This window comes from Macrobrachium nipponense, chromosome 42 (genome assembly GCF_015104395.2).
Source record: "Macrobrachium nipponense isolate FS-2020 chromosome 42, ASM1510439v2, whole genome shotgun sequence".
NCBI classification, from domain to species: Eukaryota; Metazoa; Arthropoda; class Malacostraca; order Decapoda; family Palaemonidae; genus Macrobrachium; species Macrobrachium nipponense.
In genome coordinates this window covers 29,608,944-29,629,886 of record NC_061103.1, presented here as the reverse complement: position 1 = coordinate 29,629,886, position 20,943 = coordinate 29,608,944, and the positions used below count along the sequence as shown (strand labels likewise).

At 37.9% G+C, this 20,943-nt stretch overlaps 1 protein-coding gene across 2 annotated transcripts in view; it reads left to right on the top strand.

Moving 5' to 3' along the window:
* The window catches only part of LOC135213033 (lariat debranching enzyme A-like), a gene marked incomplete at its 3' end in the record, with an annotated part of 57,981 nt that extends 37,695 nt beyond the window's left edge, over nucleotides 1–20,286 (top strand). For both annotated transcript variants that reach the window (XM_064246845.1, XM_064246844.1), the window contains 2 exon segments: nucleotides 14,046–14,270; nucleotides 20,072–20,286. In XM_064246845.1, the coding sequence (XP_064102915.1) occupies nucleotides 14,046–14,270; nucleotides 20,072–20,286 (440 nt within the window).
* Between the last annotated feature and the right edge of the window lie 657 nt (nucleotides 20,287–20,943).

Sequence of the window (20,943 nt, the reverse complement as noted above, 5' to 3'; positions counted from 1 at the left end):
TGAGAACCAAGGTTTTTATATCCTACAACATTAGTTGTTTCCCAGTCTTACCTGTATTATTGAGCTGTCTCTTACCCTCCACCAAGGGTGCCAATCAGCTAAGTATATATCTGTCAGGGAAGTTCATGTACAAAAATGAATATTGTTAAACTAAAATACAAAGTTTTGTACATACTTACCTGGCAGATATATACGATTAATGGCCCACCCAGCCTCCCCTCAGGAGACAGGTGGAAGAGAAAATCTGACAAGCTTACGGGAGTGGTTCGTACATACGCCACCAGCGGCGGGTAGGTAGACCACCTGACCTACCTGTCGTGTGTGCCGCGAGATTTGAAATTCTGTCGGGAACGTCGGAGACTATAGCTAAGTATATATCTGCCAGGTAAGTATGTACAAAACTTTATTGTAGTTTAACAATATCATATTAAGACAGTAAACTAACGATTCAGTAAAAAAAAATAATTTACTTTAAAAATAAATCGATAATTAAATCAATATTAATATAACCAAATAAATTATTTTTCCAAATACCCCCACCTATTGCCTTACTAAAACAAACCCACACTACCACACCAGGATTTGGGGGTCTGTGGCCTTGGAATTTATCCCAAAATTCATGGCTAAGACCCAGAATCTCTTGGTGCATGATGAAAGATTTGCCTCGTATTCTACTTCCTCACTGAATGTCTTTGTGGACAACGATCCACAGGAGCTCTTGCTTTGTCCTGTCAAGAGTACTGTGATGCTATCTAAAGAGACTCGTCTGATTATATATTGTATAATTGTTATGGGTATAGATAAGTGTGATTTATTATATTGTATAATTGTTATGGGTATTTTATGCATTGTTGAAATATGGTGGGTGTCCTATATATAGACAACATGTGGTAGATTCTAGAAGGTGTCTGTTGATGTATTTAAGTTGTGTTGTGACGTCATAGGCTGTGACGTCATAGACAAGATGGCGTGGCGGCGTCGGCCGGATGTAAACAATAACACGGGGCAGTAGAAAGCACGTGTTGGTGGTGTGTGGTTGGTAGGGGAGAGCTCTCTGTCTGGTAGGAGTTGTTTTTTGGGTCGGTAAGTCTTGTGGTGCTGGTGTTTTAAGGTGATTTCTGGAGTGTACTGGAGTTGGAGAAAGCGTACAGGTGGGTAGATTATTCATTTTTATAGAGAAAGAAAGGAGTTAGGCTAGGCCAAAATTCAAACTGGTAGCAGAGCGTGGTTGATCAAAGATGCCTGGATCCGACAGTGAACAAAGGGAGACTACTAGATGGAGAATGGGAAGTGTACCTAGGTTTAGCGGGATACAAGAAGAATACAAAGAATGGAAAAGTCAAGCCGAAGATTGGCTATTGTTGTATGGAGAAGATACAAAATACCCGGCGATAGAAATGAGAATGAGCTAAAAGGGAAAGCCCGAGAGCTAGTGGAAGCATTAGATAAAGATAAACTTACTGGTACAGAGGGTCCAAAGTTTAATCCTAGAGAAACTAGATAAAGCCTATCTAAAAGACTCGGTAATGGAGAATTACGGTAGAATAAAAAGATACCTTCTAATAAGAAGAGAAATCTAGTGAAAATATGGCGGACTATTTAATTAGATACGAGAAGGCAGCATCTGAGTGTGAAAGAGCAATGGGGAAAGGCGCGCTGAAGGCGAAAAGTCAAGGGGTATCAATGTAATAGAGCAAGCAAATCTCACGGAAAATCAAAAACAAATGGTATTATCGGCTTGTGGGCAAGAAAAGCTAGAGTACGGAACAGTGTCGCAAACAATGAAAAGATATTTGGGGATTAGGACTAAAGAGGAACGGGAATGGTGGGGTTCGTCAGAAGGCAATGCCAGTTCTGGGAGAGGGAGGGCACCAAGATATCGGGAAGATGGAACCGAGGAAGGGGTGGTAGAAATCCTATAAACCAAGAAGGGAAGGTAACAGTATGTGCAATATGCAGCTCAGAATGGCATTGGGCTAGGGATTGTCCTCAGAATTTTCATAATAGGAAGAAAACTGAAACAAGACTAGAAGAAAATAAGGTAAAAACAGAAAATGGGACAAGAAGAAGAATAGGTTTATGTAGGAGAAGTTAATAAAATAGTGGAAGCATCATGGGAGGTGGTTGATGCAATTTTGGACACAGGGTGTAAATCAACAGTTTGCGGGGAATTGTTTGACTAGCACGTATTGTCATGGATTTGAGTCAGGAAGAGTTGAGGAGAATGAGGGGACACTAGGACAGAGTCTAATAAAGTGTTTAATTTTGGTGAGACATCTTATAAGTCCAGAGGAATAATAGAAATACCTGTGATACTAAAAAACAGAAAGTTTTATTTGAAGACGGAATTCTGCAAGGTGATATACCCTGGCTGATAGGTAAGCAAACCATGAGTAAAAGGGTATGACCCTAATTTGAAAGAAAAATTGTGTCATAGTAGAAGTATTAGGGGGAATTAAAGTAGAGTTAAGAGAATACGAACAGGGTCCCATTTAAGAGTGCCTTAAGGAGGATGAAGGTAGAAGATTATTACTGGAGGGTTGGAAGGGAAAGAATCCGAGGGAAATTAAGAACACAATGAAGAAATTACATTTACAGTTTGGTCATGGAAGTGGAGATAAAATATGGAAGCTAACAGAGGAAGCACAATGGAGTAATGGGTTAATCGAAAAAGAAAAAGAGGAAATAAGAAAGTTACTAACGGAACTGATTAAAAATTGTGAGGTTTGTAAAAAATACAAAAGAAACCCCGCCAAACCGGTAGTAGGCTTTTCTTGGAGTAAAACGTTCAATGAAAGTCGTAGCGATGGATGTGGGAGAGATAGAAGAGAGAAAGTTCTTGGTAATAGTGGATATTTGGCAACGAGATATTGTCAGGCCTGTTGGATAAAAGATAAGAAACCAGAAACTATAATAAAGATACTTTTTGAGTGCTGGTTTTGCTATATTTGGAGCACCTCCAAAATATTGTCAGATAATGGGGGAGAATTCAAAATGAAAAAGTAAGGAGGATGGCAGAAAAATGGAATATTAAAAGTATTAGCCACAGCATCAGAATCTCCGTGGAGCAACGGATATGTGAAAGACCGTAGGCATGATCAAGGGTGGAAGTGTAAGGAAGATGATGGAGGAAGAGGAAGTAGATTGGTCCCTAGCTTTGAAATGGGTATGGAGTGCTAGGAACTGTTTAATGAATAATGGAGGTGGTTCCTTCTCCCCAACCAATTAGTATTGGAAAAACCCTTCACTGCCTAACCTAATAGGAGAAGAAAGTTCTAGTCCTGCAGCCAGCGAAAAAGGGATGGAAGAGGGTATGGTAAGGGACACACTGAATGCAATGCACAAGGCCAGAGAAGCATTTATAAAAAATGAGTCCTGTAATAAAATAAGAATAGCGCTAAACAAAAACATCAGAGAACATAAATTTGAAGAAGCATGGTAGGAGATGAGGTATTCTATAAGAGGGAAAATGAAAATGAATGGAGAGGACCTGCCGCAGGTTAAGTGGGGGAGTATCGGGGAAAACAATAATAGTCAAACATGGGGATTCTTTAAGAGAAGTAGCTAGGATACATGTGACAAGGATTCAACGACGATCACCAGATACAGAAGAGATATCGGCTAGAATAGATAAATCCCATGGGGTTGGAAAGGGTGAAAGGTAGGCAGATGGCCCAAATGAAGGGAAAGTAGATTGGCTGGAAGGAGAGATAATGGGTATGAGGGATCAGGAGTGCCGGACACAGAACGAGACTATAGAAAGAGAGGTGATAGAGGAAACAGTGGAAGATAACGGGCAAAGTGGGTCAATAGAAAGCGAGTTAATGGAAGAGATACCAAAATTCAAAAAGGGAAATAGAGTTAGGGCTATAAACAATGATACATGACAAGTAGAAGAATGGACTATTTTAGGTCTTGCAGAAAAAGATCAAGCCAAGCATGGGCTGATTCGTACAATATACGAGACTCACAGTCCAGGTTGACCAAAGGGTGGGTTAACTTGAGGGATTATAGTCAGGTAGAAAAAATTGAAGATGAAGAGGAGGTGTTGCTGGGATTTGAAATAGAAGATAATGGAAGCTAAAGAAAAAGAACTTCTAAGTTGGAGAGATAACCAGGTATATGAGGAGGTAAATGATGTTGGACAAAAAGCTATATCTACAAGATGGATAGTAACTGAAAAGATAAAAGGGGGAAAGGATATTGTAAAGCAAGATTGGTAGCTAGAGGGTTTGAAGAAGAAATGGGCTGAGTGGGAAAAGGATGCTCCCACATGCAATGCTGAAATTTTAAAATTCTGTCTAACCATATAAAGGTGAAAAATTGGAATTGTTATACATTGGATGTCAAAACTGCATATTTACAAGGTGACGAGATACAAAGAGAAGTGTACTTGAAGCCACCAAGGGAAGATGGTTTGGAGGGGATTATGGAAGTTGAAGAAAACAGTCTATGGGCTCAAGGATGCAGCAAAAGCATGGTATTGTAAAGTGGTGAAAGTAGTGAAGGAGCTTCAAGGTGAGAGAAGTAGACTAGAACCTAATATATTCTTTTGGAAAAAGAACAATAAATTGGAAGCATTTTGTGTACACACGTAGATGATTTTTTGCTACGGAGGAACTGAAGGATTCTTAAAGGAAACGATTGGGAGATTGAAAGGGAAATTGCAAGTAGGAGAACAAGAGAGTAAAAGGTTCAAGTATATAGGAGTAGTAATAGAGCAGAAGGAGAATAGATTTTCCCTTAATCGTGGCAGTATATAAATTCCATAAGGAGAACAAGAGAGTAAAAGGTTTTCAAGTATATATAGTAATAAGAGCGAAGGAGATAGATTTTTCCCTTAAATCAGTGGCGTAGATAAATTCCTAAGAGAACGAGGCTAGAAGATATCGGGTAATCGGAGTCTAGAACAAAAAGAGTTAACAGAGTACAGATCAGTGGTAGGACAGCTGAATTGGGTATCACTACACACGATGCCAGAAATATCATATGATATTAGCGAATTAAGTAAAGCATTTAAAGAAGAACAACTCAGGATATGAAGAAACTTATTAAAATTGTGAGAAAAACTAAGAGCATGATGGGCGAAGTTACAATAAGTGAGATGGAAGAAGAAAGGGTTTATTGGGAAGCCTATGCAGACGCTTCATTTGGAAACATAGAAGATGGCCATACTCAACTGGGTTATATTATTTCTTTGACAGATGGGAAGAGGAGAAGTCCCATATGGTGGAAGTCTAGGAAATCCAGGAGAGTGGCAAAATCCACCATTGAGGCTGAAGCCCTGAGTGTTGGGGAAGCTGTAGAAGGATTGATATATTTCAAGCATTTGTGGGAAGAGGTAGTAGGAGGGAGAAATTTAGAAGCCTTGGTTAACACTGATAGTAAAACACTAATGACCGCCATCAAATTTTTTCGAGAACTGGTGTAAGTAGCAAGAGATTAAAAATAGATATTGCTGCAATAAGGGAAACCATTGAATCCGGGGAAAAAATAAAGGAGGTGAGATGGATAAAAGGAAAGGAGCAAGTGGCTGATGTATTAACTAAAGCAGGAGTTTCAGGGGAATGTATTAGAAATTATGTAGAGGGTAAAGAGTTGGAGGACGAAGGAAATTAAGAGGGGAATACTAGGTTAGGAAACAGTCAGCGGAGGGGAGGGAGAAAGAGATAAGTGTGATTACTATATTGTATAATTGTTATGGGTATAGATAAGTGTGATTATATATTGTATAATTGTTATGGGTATTTTATGCATTGTTGAAATATGGTGGGTGTCCTATATATAGACAACATGTGGTAGATTCTAGAAGGTGTCTGTTGATGTATTTAAGTTGTGTTGTGACGTCATAGGCTGTGACGTCATAGACAAGATGGCGGCGGCGTCGGCCGGGATGTAAACAATAACACGGGGCAGTAGAAAGCACGTGTTGGTGGTGTGTGGTTGGTAGGGAGAGCTCTCTGTCTGGTAGGAGTTGTTTTTTTGGGTCGTAAGTCTTGTGGTGCTGGTGTTTTAAGGTGATTTCTGGAGTGTACTGGAGTTGGAGAAAGCGTACAGGTGGGTAGATTATTCATTTTTTATAGAGAAAGAAAGGAGTTAGGCTAGGCCAAAATTCAAATCGTCAACTAAGAACTAGGTGCCATAGTTAGCACAGGGCAGTCCAGAAGGGAAGTGTCCAAGAATACGATTTCATTCTGGTTACGCGTGACAATTAAACAGGCTTAGTACTCCTCACATACTAGTTCTGTTGCTGAGTCTGTGCAGGCTAGTGCATATGACAGAGGTATAAGTTCCTCTCTGGGATTGAAGGAGAACCTGTCTGTTCATATAATTTTGAGCGCTAGTTCTTAGCTATATCAATTCAAATTCACTTCCTTTTACTTAAAGGACGTTGCCCACAGGTCTTTGGACACTACTCCTTGGGTCCATTGGTGGCTGCCCAACAACTTGTGTAATTCACCCAGTGCCCCTGGCAAGACAGTTGTATTTTACTTAAGATGATCTGTGGAAGAGAGAATGAGTGAGTTGGCTGCCTCTTTCTTTCTCTTTTTTCCTTTCTTCTTCCTACGGGCGGGTTGAAGAATAGACACATCATATGCTGGAACTGGCCTGACACAGGTGAGTACAGTGGTTGTGCTGGTAGTGATTGTGTAATAGCCAAATTGCTATTCAGTAGCAAGTACTCATCTCTGGCGAGGGCAGTGAGGAGCGGTGACAAACCTCTGTGGCTTGCATGGTTTGTTGCTTGAACAAGCAGTTTTCTTTATCTGGTCATATATCATTGTGATTCAACCCAGATGACTGAGTTTTTAGATATCCAGTTGTCTATTCTCTCAGAGGCTTGGACCCCCTTAAGAACTCTTTCTTCTAGGAGGGGTTAATCAAACCCCAGCTGGGTTAGGGTAGTACTTGTACTACCCTAACCCTAGTATAAGTCTATCCTATTGTTAAGACCAAAGGTTTGTTCCATATATGAACAAATGACAAATTTTTTAATCTATTTGCATTTTGCATGGCTGACAAACTTGAGGTCTTCATGTTTAGTGCCCTCCTCTAGCCACCTCTCTTTTCCTGGGTTGGGAGAAAGACTGGTGTGTCACAGGGTGCTATGCCTGGTCAGTGACCAGCTTCCACCTCTTATAAGTATGTATGAGTAGCCAGATGCCACAGATTCCTTGCTTTACAGTCTTTGATTGTTTTTAACCAGTTTCCAGCTGTTGCAAGATTATCCTATTGTTAAGGCCTCAAGTTTGTTAGCTATGAAAAACTGTCATATTTATGAGTTTTTAAATATAACGTGAGGTGTAAAGCCCTAGTCCTATTGTTGCAGCGGTGACACTCCTGAACCAAATATGATATCAACCTTACTTTCTATCCTATCGTTAGTTGTTAGGAAATCCTGCTATTGAATTTTGGGAACCTAAAACAACAACCTGTTGTGGTTCCAACATCTGACAACATACTTGCCAGTAAGGATCACACAAAAGGCAGGAATGTAGAGAACCTTTTTTATTTCCTCTCATTAAAAAACTTATAGTTTGCTTGGCTGAACATAGTTTCTCTGCCCCCACTTACCCACCATCCTCATTCGATGTGGTAGTCACATCCCTTTAACAGTAGGTGAGATTTGTGCCAAATAATGATAATTTTCTTACCTACTGTAAAAGTTAGCTAAATCTCACGCCAGTTGGACGAGTCGGCACTTCAAACAAACAAAATTTAATGGTGGCCTGGATGACTGTGTAGTTCACCTGTTCTCCACCAGGTGTGTTGTTTCGAATGTTTTAGCTCATGTCAGAATTCTCCTTGCTGCCATTAGGTGTAGTTGATTGTTGGTAATTTGTGAATTTTGGCTGTTTTCTCCTGTCACGGCACTGTAATTTTAACGTTCCAAGGATATCTTCCACTGGAAGCAGATCTACTAATATCAGGTTATGTAGGAATGATTACTGTGTAAACAGGATGCCTGAATTTGAGGTAGATCAGCATAATGTTTGTACCAACTACAAGGGTACAGTGTGTGAGGAATGCATGGATTAGCCTAAGGATCTTATGCATAAAGTATCAGATATAGCAAAAAAAGGTAAGCAGATAGATTGCGGGAGCAATTAATTAGGTCCGGCATAAGCTTCCTTTTCTCCCCTTCTTGGTGAGCCTTCATCTGTAGTTAGCCCTAATCAGCCAGTGGTTTTTCTTATGCTAGGTCAAATGCTAATATGTTGTTCTGACATTTCCTCTTTAGCTCCCACTTGCGCTCCCCTGAACTGAAAGGGGTGAGCTAAAGAGAAAATGCGCTCCAACTTGTGCTGCCCTTTCAGTTCAGGGAAAGTGTATCAAGAAACTTAAACAGGATGTAAACCTTATTTTAGAATCTGCTGAAGGTTTGACTGAATTTAAGTCCCCCAAAGTGAATGTTCATTTTCACGTTCCCCTTGTAGAGGTAAGGTTTTGGTGCCCTCTCCCGTGCCTGTATGTAGCTCGAGCCTAGGACTGCCCTCCCAGCGAACCGGGTTGGTTCTCTGGGTGATGGGGTTCTGTGCCATCCAATTTCTACCTCCTTTTCACTATGAACCATGTTTAATGCTTTCGCCAAAGGATTGTTTTGGTAAACGTTGATCTTCGCTCCATAGTATGCCCATTCTGCTGTCATCACCACCTAGTTTGAAGTGTTAGCATACAGAGGATTAATAAAATATGGTTGTAGAAATTTTTATTGAGATAATAATGTGCCTGTAGCAAGTTTTACACAGTCTGATATTGCGTGTTCTCAGTCATCGGTTTGACCAATTTCTCATGTTTTGTTTGCTAGCCTATTCCTCTTTCTTCGTGGAAATGCACTAGTTCGTTCTTTGCATGCTTTTTCTTCGGCTATTGGCAAGTCTTACTGCTGCCTCAATTAATGTTTCTCTTTCAAATCTACGATGTTTGTGGGATCTGGGGTTCTTTCCAAGCTAGATGTTATTCTAGTTTCAGAGCTTTCTAATGATGTGCTGTAAAGGACTGCCTCCCAGTCTTTCCTATTTTCTTTTGCGCCTAATTTTCATTTCCATCAGCCCACGTAGCTGAGTAGCTTGACTCTGTTAGTCACTTAAGACTGTCTCCCTTTCATCGAGTTGTGGATGCAATACAATGCTCTGCTGCTGGCATCTCATATCAACAAGTGTTGCTTCCTGTCACCAGTTGTTGAGAAGAGAACCTAAGCTTTTGCCTTCAATTAGAGTGTGTTCTGTAACTTTTCTGGTACTCGGACGCTCAAAGCACCCTTTAGGTCTGCCAGGGCTTTGTCTTCTTGTGTCTAATGAAGTCATGGAGAGCCAGGTTCCACCTCATGATACAAGCACTTATTGGCGCTTAAACCGTCTTCAGCAGGAGTTTCTGTTTCTTTCTCTTTCCTGTGAAAGACAAACTCGAGACTGACAGGTGCTTTGGACATGCTGATAGTCTCAGTCTAGCTTGTTTAGTTTTTACCTTTTACTCAATATGTTGTGTCTTCTCTGCATCAGCTTAGAGATGGAGGTGCCAACCTAGAAAGTTTGTGAAGCCAGCTTTAAGGTTTGGCACCAGCGGGAGTTTAGCGAGGAGGAGAGTTTACTAATTTCTGATGCTGCATGCTAATTTGCTCATGCTTACACTAACTTGGTTTGGTAGAGGTGAGGACACTTTTGCCTCTGTCTGCTTATGCAGCTCAGGTTAAGGTGATAAGGGAGTATCTATTGGTACAGTCTTGTTTTATACCTTCTGGGAGTAAGTGCAGACCTCAGGTTCTGGTAGATGGACAGTTGCAACCTTCTGGCATGCTTGGAGACTTGGGACCAGTACCTTACATGCTGGAGACAGTGAAGGGAAGTTATGATTCTTTTTTGGTTGTCCTCCAATGCTTTAATCTCCTGTTTATAGCTGTTCCTTTGTCGTCTTCAGCAGAGGTCTCTCTTCAGTAGAAGGTTGTACATATTAGAGAGAATGAATGGACCAGGCAGTAATTCACTGGGAATTTTTACCTCTGTCTTTCCTAGCTTCATATACAATTGGAAATAGCTGGTCATTCTTGGACATTTAGACTGAATAACAGGTTGTGTCTGTCCTCATACTTGTGGTTTTCTGGCATGAGTTTTAGTGTCTTTCTAAGAATGGTCAGACTTTTGGTAGACATGCAGAAATGTATTCTTCTTAACCAGTACATCTTCAGTCATGCAAGTTCCTTCAAGATGTATTTAGAAGAAGGTACTGCTGTTATGTGCACTTTGTTTAGATTAGTGTACAGCAACTCTATAAGTATTGGCATGGATTTTGTTACCTTTAGGTGGAGGTGGCGATTTTTAGGAGCAAGGTTCCTTCACCTGACCCAGTTTTTATGCATTGCGACCTTTAATTCTCTAAATCCTTAGTCATATCTAGTGATATGGGGATGATACTTAACTGTGCAGGCTTGTCTGTCAAACATGACTAGACATTTGCTTCGTGAGGAATTTTAGGCCTGAAGAAAGCTTCCTATATAGTAAGGGCTAATTAGGAACGTGGCCTCACTGGTGATTTTATCAGATAATCAGGCTCTATGTACAGTATTGGTGTAAGAAATTACAACTTGCAACTTTCTTTAAGTTTGTAAGTAATCCAGAACCATCTTTGTTGCCAGGTTCTGTAGGAGGGTCAATGTAACCAATGTCCAGGTTTTGGTTTTTCCATTTGTTGTCCAACACTAAACAGTTTTAAGTAACGTCATTACACTTTCATACAACATAGAATGATTAGCACTACATTTTGGTAAAACTTTCTAGATGTCAGGGCAGTGGAAAGACCATCTGAGATGCCTAGCAGGTTTATCCCTGGTCAGAAACAAAGTCTTTGTGGGAAGTTTGTTGATTTGAGTGAAATGAACAAAATAATATTGGTTTGATTATTCATTTTATGGAAAAACAGTATTTTGGCAATTGGGGATTCAGGAATATACCTACAAATGGTCTTTACACCGTAAGTTCAGCAGTTGCTATGGGAGCTCCTCATGTAGACTTCCTAGCATGTAGATGAACAGGAATGCCCAGAGGATTACTACTCCTTTGATGGCCCTCAGGCTTGAGCAGCGGCTGTTTCCATAATGTGACCTGATTCAGACTCATATGCCTTCCCCTTGTATCACTAAGTAATGTTGAGCGATTTCAAGTTCAGAGATCACTTAAGTGTCTACTGTAGAGCCCTTGTGGCCTCAGAGCAAATGGTTTTCAGAATTTCTAGTGCTCTCGGTAGATGTATCTCTTATTCTGCCATTAAGGAGAAATAAATTCAACTATACAATTCCATGCACTTCCACTAACTTATGCATCTCCTTAACTGCATGGAGATGCTAGAATGTCCCCGCCCAATAAGGGGATTTTCAAGTTAAGATAGGGTCTATCCTTAATCAAATGGAAAACTACTGTGGCCTTGTGTCAGAAGCAGCAGTCTGTGTATTGCTGAGGGTGCAATTCTGAGGAATTGTCAGCACCTGGAACCTTGTAGACATCAAGGTTTTTCTGCTTTCTTAGAGATGGTAGGACTTTCAAAGTTATTGTTCCATACTTTCCTTGGTATTGCATCATGTTCTTTAACAGTGTTGAGATTGAGGTCCTTTCATCTCTATATCAGTGTCTCTCTTTATCTGAATTATTTACTATGAAACCTTTTATTTAGCACTATTGGCAGTTAATGAGTAAAATTATTGCAGGCACCCTTCTTTAAGATTTGGTAAAGGGAATGCTATTTTATCTTTCTGCCTTAGAGCTGGGGGTGATATTAGGCTATGTTTTACGGAGAACAGTAAGAATTCCAATGTAACCTCCTTAGTGGAGAAGATTAGTTGAGCCTGGAAGAGGTAGTTATCCCTTTTAGAAACCTAGAACATCTTTTTCAAAGGTTAAGCCTGGAAGAAGCAAAGTTAACCTTTTATTTTGGGTTTTTAGGAAACCTAGATGATGTTGTCAAAGGTTAAGCCTGGAAGAGGCAAAATTAATCTTCTGTTGTGTGGTTTTAGAAAATTAACTGTCTTTTCCAATAGTTAAGCCTGGAGGAGGCAAAGTTAACTTTTTGTTTTGTGGTTCTAGAAAACCTAGAATGTATTTATTGAAGATTATGCCTGGAAGAGGCAAAGTTAACTTTTTCTTTTGTGTGTTAGAAACCTAGAACATCTTTTTCAAAGAACGCAAGGTCCTCTGTGGCATATTTAATTCGGCTAGTGCACGAGAACCAGTTCCATATCTTCTACCTTTGTTGAAAGTAAAAATTCATAATCTGAGCAGCAGTTGTAACTTCATTTAATGTTATGTCAATTTATCAGGATCGATGTGGCGCAGTAGAAGTTCAATTTGGTTTTTACCCACTCACTACCTTAAGTAGGTAAAGCCATTAATCCATTACTAATAGGGGGTAGTCTTTTCCCGTGCCGAAGAAAGAGCAATCCTGTTGGCTCTTTTTATTTTTGGGGAATATGAAGGTACAAATTTTGTATAGGAGCGACTTGTTTTATAGGACTTTTGGACCCAGGCACACAGGTCCTTTCATGCCGCTTCTGTTTCATTCTGGGTAAGAATGTTTTGGGTTTCATGCAAGAAACCTTTAGCTCGATTGGCTGAGCAAATTTTTTCTAGCTGAACTACCCACTGTCCTCTTCTTGTGGGAATCCGCTAACTTTAACACTAGGTAAAGTTCATCTCAAATTTTCATAACCTGCAGTTAAAGTAGACCCCACCCAGCCTTCCCACAAATTAGTGGGTTGTCAAGAATTCTAACACCTGGTGGAGAACAGGTGAACTAGACAGTCATCCGGGCAGCCACTGATTTTTTTTTTCCCCACTTTTTTTTGAATGCTGACGCACCTAATCAGTCCAGAGATCTAGCTAACTTTAACAGTGGGTAAGTATCCAATTAATAAATTTTATTATGAAAATTTACATTATTCTTGTATTTATGAAAGTTTATATTATTCTTGTAAGTCGTAATTATACCAGTGAATTGTTACATTGGATATCACAGCTTAAACTTCTGGTATAGTGGGCTTCATGAATTTTGTAGACATAACTGCCAGCTAAGGAGATCGGCAACTATAATATTTCAATTTAATACTGTTAATCAACAACACTTTCTTAGGCAAACATGCTTTTTGTTGCTCTGTTGCATGTTAGGTATACATTGTTTCACAGACTGTGTTGCCAACAGGTACTTGTTCCTGATGTTGAATTAACTAACTGTTATATGGAAATTGATGAAGCCACCTGTACCTTTGGGCTTAATGGTGCAACTGGAGGTTACTTAGCATTCTTAGTTAGAAAATTAATTGAATTGACAGCACTAATTGAACTGCATTGCAATAGGGGCTTAAGTAGTTAACTCTCATAGTAAAGATCTCGGCTCAGCAGACATTACATCTTCTTACTACTTTACATATTAAGAGCCTTTACTTATCAGCTATATTCTTATGATGATTGTGTGCTTGATTTTTAAGAGATGTAAATCTAATTTGAATCTTCAGTGTAAAGTATTGGTAATTTAGTCTGGAAATAAAGGGGGTCTTTATTACCAAGCAGATGTTATTACTCAGAAGGTCATACCCTATGAAAGTACCTGGGAAGTCAAGAGGTGACTGTATTATAATTACTGCTATAATACCCATTTGGTGTTCATATGAATTCAGCTTAGTTTACTCTACCTTACCAGCATGTAAAATAAGGACTAGAGAATTATTTTGTATTTAAAAGTCTTTGTTGACTAGAAAATGACATTTTTACAACAGTCTCTGGTAAGTCATATTTCACTGTCATTTACATAGGAATGATCATTTTTCATTTATATTTTGAGAAAATTTTGTATATTTTTTGTATGGAAATGGATGTAAGATTCGATAGAAGTGCTGTATCTCAAAAAATTATCCTATTACAGGTAGTATCATTAAATGATAAAAAAAAAGAGCTCAAAATGTTGTTCTAGTAATGATACAGTAGGGTGTGTTTGTAGAATTTTTATTATTTAATGTGATATATTTTTATGGACTTTAGTTTTTTTTTTTTTTTTTTTTACAGCTTTCTGGTGAAAGTGATATCTTCATTTCACATGATTGGCCACGTGGAATTTATCACCATGGACCTAAAGAGCAGTTACTTAAATTTAAGAAATACTTTAGAAAGGATATAATGTCAAATACACTTGGTTCCCGGCCTGCTGAAGAGCTTTTGAAGAAACTAAAACCAAAATATTGGTTTTCAGGACATTTACATATAAAATTCGCTGCTTTACTTAAACATCAGGTAAGCCATGTAGCCTTTGGAGTAGTACCCTTTAATGGCTTCTCATGGTAAGTAAATTTGCATGTTGTCATATGCTGGTGCTGCAAGGATGCCAGCTTTCTGGTAAGTGTTCCTTTACACATTGAGGTGATTTCAATGAGAGAGGACATTCAAATGGTTAAGGCCTATTGGATTATGCATAATGTCCCAGCAGCTGAGGGTTGCAAAAGGCATGGTCTGTCTTTTGGTTTTACTCTTGATACACTGCGCTGATAACTACTGAAGTCATAAAGCGTTGAGGCACTATAGGCTTATATACATAAACTGAATGACTGTAAACTGTGACTTGAGTGCACCAGTTTTTTTTAATCAAATCACATATTTGAAATAGATCCTTTGCCTAAAGCCATGAGACTTTTGTCGCTAGAGTCAGGTTCGTATTGTTACCTTTCGTTATAAAGAAATATTAAAGTAATTTTGCAGTTCTATTGTTGCTTTAAATTTTCTCAAGAATTTGAGAGTTAACCATAAAGTTCATTTACTTGTTTGTAGACTATCAGTGTTACTGAAAAAAATATGCATACAAGGGGAAAATGTAATAAAATTATAATATTAGTGTAATGATCTGAATTTAGAATGTAGTTTCTAGAGTGAAATGATAAAATTGATGATTTCTTACCAAGTATATGAAGCTCACTGCTGTTGAGATTTGTAAAAATATTTGAATTTATGACTAATTAATTGGAAAATTTGCAAAGTAGGTAGAACATATGGAATTTTCACAAGTCTTTCCAGGTTCTGATACTGTAACTAGTCTGAAGTAATTGAGAATTTTTGGTAATCTGTAGCACCACTGCCATCTTGGTAAACTTTGCCGTGGCATTAAAAATTACTGCCATGCAGTTCTGCAGAAAGATATTAGGAAACCTTCTTACTCCTTTGTTCTTTCTGCTTAATAGGAGTTCCTCAGGATTGTTTGTCTGCAGTTATTAAGAGTACCAATCCCATTATATACCACTGATAGAAACTAGAGGAGTCTGTCCCTACAGGGTAAATATTGAAGGGGAATGATTTTTTTGTGCTATAGACTTTGTATTTTTGAAGTCATGGATTGCACTCACATTGCAATCAGGATGGTGAACAATAGAGAATTTTACCCAGGTTTTTCATACTTTTCATCAGTGTTATATTGACTATTCTTCCTTAGACCAGGAGTCATGATTCTAATTGCCATCAGTCCAAGGAAGTGCTGCAGTGCTAGCATGAGGACTTGATAGATACCTAGTATTCTTTGGCTGATAAAGGATTCCATATCTACAGATCCCTTCCCTTATTAGGCTGAGCAACCCAGATAGTGTGCATCTGAAGGTAACAAGTTCTCCCTTCAGAAGTGGGTGCAATATTTGTAGTAATACATGAACTTCCTTTCCTTTGTCTTAGCATTTGGTAATCCAAGGGTAAGGATAGAGGACATGGCAGTGCAACTGGCTTTTAGATCAATCTTCCAGTTTCACTGCTGACAATGGTACTAGGACTAATAAAATGGTTAAGGAAGAGATAGGCATCCTGGTTCTGCATTATCAGGTTTTTAAACAAAAAGGACCTATAAAAGGAGTGTAGTGTCATCAAATTGAGATGAGGATGCAACAAGGATCCCACATTTCAGAGTAGTACTAGATGTATGACATCTGTTGCTCAGTGTGTGAGATTGGACCAACTGATATATGACTTATTACTCAAATGTCCTAGACTAATGAATAAAGTTTTAAATCTGAAACTCATGTCTGCTTAGTTGAATTGAATATGAAAAAAATATATAATATTTTATATATATATACTATAGTATATTATATTATATATATATATACAATACATACATACATACATACATACATACATACATACATACATACATACATACATACCAGGAATCAGCGGGGGTTCCTTTCCTGATGGTGTGACGATAACTGAAAATCAGCGATAATTGCACCAAAAACCTTTGATCAGCACCAAAAATAGTTAACATCACTAGACAATTGCCATAAAACTGGCTCGCCAATAACCGGGGGTTGCCTGTATGTGGTTTAGATTGGGTTATACAAGCTCTCGTGAACTTAATCCACAACCAGTTTACAGGCTTTAAATCATGCTATAATGACAAAGCGATTTAATTTGTATGGTGTGCTGCTTAAAAGCTTATATAATGGTACTGGAAAGAAGCCAAGGAGATCAGTTGAGTGAATAGTTCCTCGAGATTGGAATGTCTGGTCACCTTCACTAACAGTATCTGTTTGTTCCTTACTTATTACTAGTTTAACCTTTATGGTTGAAATATTAGTTATTTTGGCAGTTAATGGGGACAGTCATTTTAAGAGGAAAAATTATTAGTTTTTTATACCAGGAATGAAGGATGTCATATATGTGAATTTTATGGAATGGGTGGATTGGAATATAACATGTAGGCCAAAGATTAAGCTCTGGGACCTATGAGATCATTCATCACTGAGAGGGAAATTGAGAGTAAAAATATTTAAAAATGTAAAATGAGGAAAACCTCTCAGTTGCACCATGGAACAATTGTTAGGAGAGGGAGAAAGTAAGGTGGAAGAAAGAGAATATGAATGGAAGGAAAGTAAAAAGAATGAAAGGGATTGCAGCTGGGGCTGAAGGGCCCTGCAGAGAACCTCAAGTAATTCCTGCATTGCACTCCATGAACCCTGTAGGGGATAGTGTCCTCACGTGGTGCACTGTTGGCATTACTAGAGGGTCCTCACAGTGTCCCTTCAGCCCCTAGCTGCAACCTCTTTCATTCCTTTTACTGTATCTCTGCTTATGTTCTCTTTCTTCCATCTGATTTCCCACCCTCTCTAACAATTGTTTCATAGTAGAACTGTGAGGTTTTCCACCTTTCAAATGTTCTCCCTGTCAATTTCCCTTTCAGCACTGAATGACTTCACAGGTCCCAGCACTTGGCTTTTGTCCTAGATCCTATTCTGTTCTATTCAGTAGTGTGTGCGGTGCACTGACAGCACAGCTCTTCTACATGCAAGTGAACATGCAAGTGAATTTAGCTCATTAATCATACCGTGAAACTCATTGGTTTGTGACATACTGCATATATTTTCATTCTTAGTATTACCACTCCAAAACAGAAAGGAAAACCTGACAAATTTAATTATAAACATATATAGTGGTTTTTATTTAGGTTGGATAAACATTTTGTGGATATGGGCCTAATCTTGTATCACAATATTGCTATGATGAAGCTTTGAGGGTAACTGAGCTCATCTAGCTCTAGGAGGTATACTATAATTTATAGCCTCAGGTAGGGAGGAAGGTGTGTCTTACAATTTGAAAATGCTTTTCCTGAAGTACAAAAAACAATGGTAAACTAATGAAATAAGCTGTGTTCAGAATGTTGAATACCTTGTGCAGCTTTAGAAATAATATCTAAAGTAAAATTTTTTCCCCCATTTTGAGCCATTTATAAGTTGTAGGTTTTGCATTGAAGTTAATATTATAAATATTTGAACTTGGGAATAATTTTAATCTTGAAATAATTCCCATACTATGTTCTTGTAGATTTTGGAAATCCTTCCTACATAACTACTATCCCAATATTTTTATTTACAAGGAATTACCTGGATGATTGGAGTTATGCTTACTAGTTGTATAGTTGTTGTATAGTCATTTCTAGTTATTGTAGCTTCATAAAATACAAGGCTTTTTTTTATTTGTGCAATTTATACTAGTTGATTTCCTGCTGCTCAAGGTGTAAACTTACTACTTCTCTCAAGTTTTATGTTTAAGTGTCTAGTGATTTGGTAAATCTTTACATAGGGCCCCCTATTAATCATAGTTTTATCTTAAACCTTTACTATATTACTATACTTTCTTATCCTCAGTTCTTTATTGTGCCTCGCATTTTGCACATATTGTGCATTGTTTAATTTTACCATCAGCTTGTTGGTAATAACTCTTTTAAGTCTAAACACTTGTTGTACATTGTGTGAAAATTACTGAATTTGTGCAATTAATAAGAAAAAGTAAAAACTTGTAAATTACAGAAATTTTTTCTAAAAGCATTAAATATTGCATATTCTTTTTAGCATTAATATGAAACTATTGAATTATGCATTAACAAGTATATATTTTCAGTAATATAGGATAGTAATATATGTAATACAGTGGACCCCCGTATTTGTGTTCTCGAGATTTGCAAACTCACATAATTGCGGATTTCTCCATGGACCATATCTACCCATTATTTGTGGAAATTCGTGTATATGGAGTATTTTTCTATGAGAAATATCTACATATTACTATATTTTCATATCAATAATTTCATGATTTAATGCACTTTTTGTGATAAAACTATGAAAAAACCAGGGATAAGCATTTTAAGTGGGGTCTTCTTGAGTTTGAACTAATAAAATAGGCAGTTCTTAGCACTTTTACAGGGGTTCTAGTATTCACGGGTTGTAGCTCTTTGCCGGGGGGTCTGAAACGCATCCCCTGTGAATAGGGGGGTCCACTGTATATTATTCAAAAGCTGACTCTATACTTTTAGTTAGAAAAAAAAAAGAGCTGCGAATCAAATATTTTTGGCGATTATTATTTATGTTTAGAATTGTGTTTATACCGTTTCTTTCCAAATCACGTGTAGTGGGGGAAGGGTACGTTGTATAACCGAGTCAAATTGAAAATAAAAACATTTTTGTTATACATCTCCAAGAGATCAGGGCATTCCACTGTATAAAGTATAGCTTAATCAGTGTACAAAACTGAAATTTAGAAAAATTAGATAATGTATACAGGCAGCCCTTGGTTAACGGCGGGATTCCATTCCTGGCGATGCTGCTAACTGAAAATTGCTGTTAACCAAAAATTGGTGATAACAGCACTAAAAACCTGCTTAACAGCGCTGCTAACTTAACATCGGCACCATTAACCAGAGATGGGCGCAGAAAATCCAGTTAATGCTAAACAAGCGCTGTAAAACCGGATAGCCGTTAACTGATGCCGCTGTTAACCGGGGATGCATGTATAAATACTATTATAGTAGTTGCAACATAACCATATTTGGGGCATTTTTTTTTATTGGGAATATAACAGAAAAAATAATCTTGGAGAGCAATTTATTTTCACTGTATAATATATATTCGAGAATTGATAATAACAGACCGGTATCGAACATTGAAGTTTGAAGATAGTCACAAATTTGAAAACATATATTCAAAACCACTTTCAGTCATGGAGCATCATGCTCCCTCTTCAGTGTGGAGGCACTAAAATCTAGCTTTGGGGTAGTTGGGGTTTAGTGTCTCCAAATTGAAGAGAGAGCAAGGAACTCCAAAACTATAAGTGATTTTAAATATATTTGTTATATTCTAGAAGGCGGAGAAACCTTTTTTAAATTGACTGATGATTCATTCTTCGATTAGTGGGGATTTTTATACAAGTAGCAGCATCATTTCACAGTTTAGAGATTTATCCATGAACATTTAAGTATAAAAATTTATGAACTCTTTAATCAACTTTCCACTGTTCATAGTAATATTTGTGATTGTACAAGAATATGGAATTTTCATAGTTATGCAGGTAGTGTGTTAGTATTTTAAGACGATTAGCGTATTTCTTTAGTTACCAATACATTTCATTATTTAAGCCATCCTCTTAGTCCTTCCCTTACTCTGAGAACCACTGGGGACGATGGTTGAGTATTAGTTAAGTTTTCTGACAAGAGCTTGAGAATCATCGGGCCATGTCATCGTAATATCTTAAAAAAAAGATGCTAGTGTTAACCTACTTTCTCAATACAGGACGAAAATACACACAAACCGAAGATTACAAAATTCTTGGCGCTCGACAAGTGCTTGCCGCGTCGGGACTTCCTCCAAGTAATTGAAGTTCCAACCACCGAACCGTTAGAATTAAAATATGATGCAGAATGGCTGACTATCCTTCGTCTTACCAACCACCTTCTTTCTGTTAGTAGTCGTGCTGTCTACATGCCAGGGCCTGGTGGCACGGAGAGGTAATATTTCACTTGACATTCAGATTTTTACGTCCAGTGTTCAAACGGGTTCCGTGAGGTAATCTGTGGCTACTGGACATTGAGTCTTGCTTTCTTTTCCTTTCGTTTTTCTCTTTAATTTTATGGAGTTTCACGTGTTGAAATTGTAAGTACAACAAGATTTGTTGTAATTGGTATGTTCACATGGACATTTCTTTGGTAAGTAGGGTAATGTTACTGTGACTGTAATTCCGTCACAACCTTCTACCTTTGAGCTTGAAAAGAGAAGGAGTTTCAGAGGAGGTATGCTTTGTGTGGCTCATAAGATTTAGATTAAACTTTGTGGTAAGTATTACATTTTGTGGCTACATTTTCAAGTACATTATAATTTTTGGAAACTGGAGTAAAAGATAACTTCAACTTCAAATTGATAATGAAGAGTCACTTACAGATCTGTAAGACATACACTAATAGTGAGCCTTAAGTAGATACAAAGCAGTAAAAAATGTTTTTATTAACATTCAGTTTGAAATATGATGGCTGCCAAGGCTATTGATAATTCTTCAGTTTGTACCCAAGAAGATTTTGTTGGATATGCAGCTCTTGAAATTTTGGTTTATTTAAAATTTTGATTTTTATAAAATAGTAAGTCTTGAAAAAAGTGTTAATGTTTAAAAT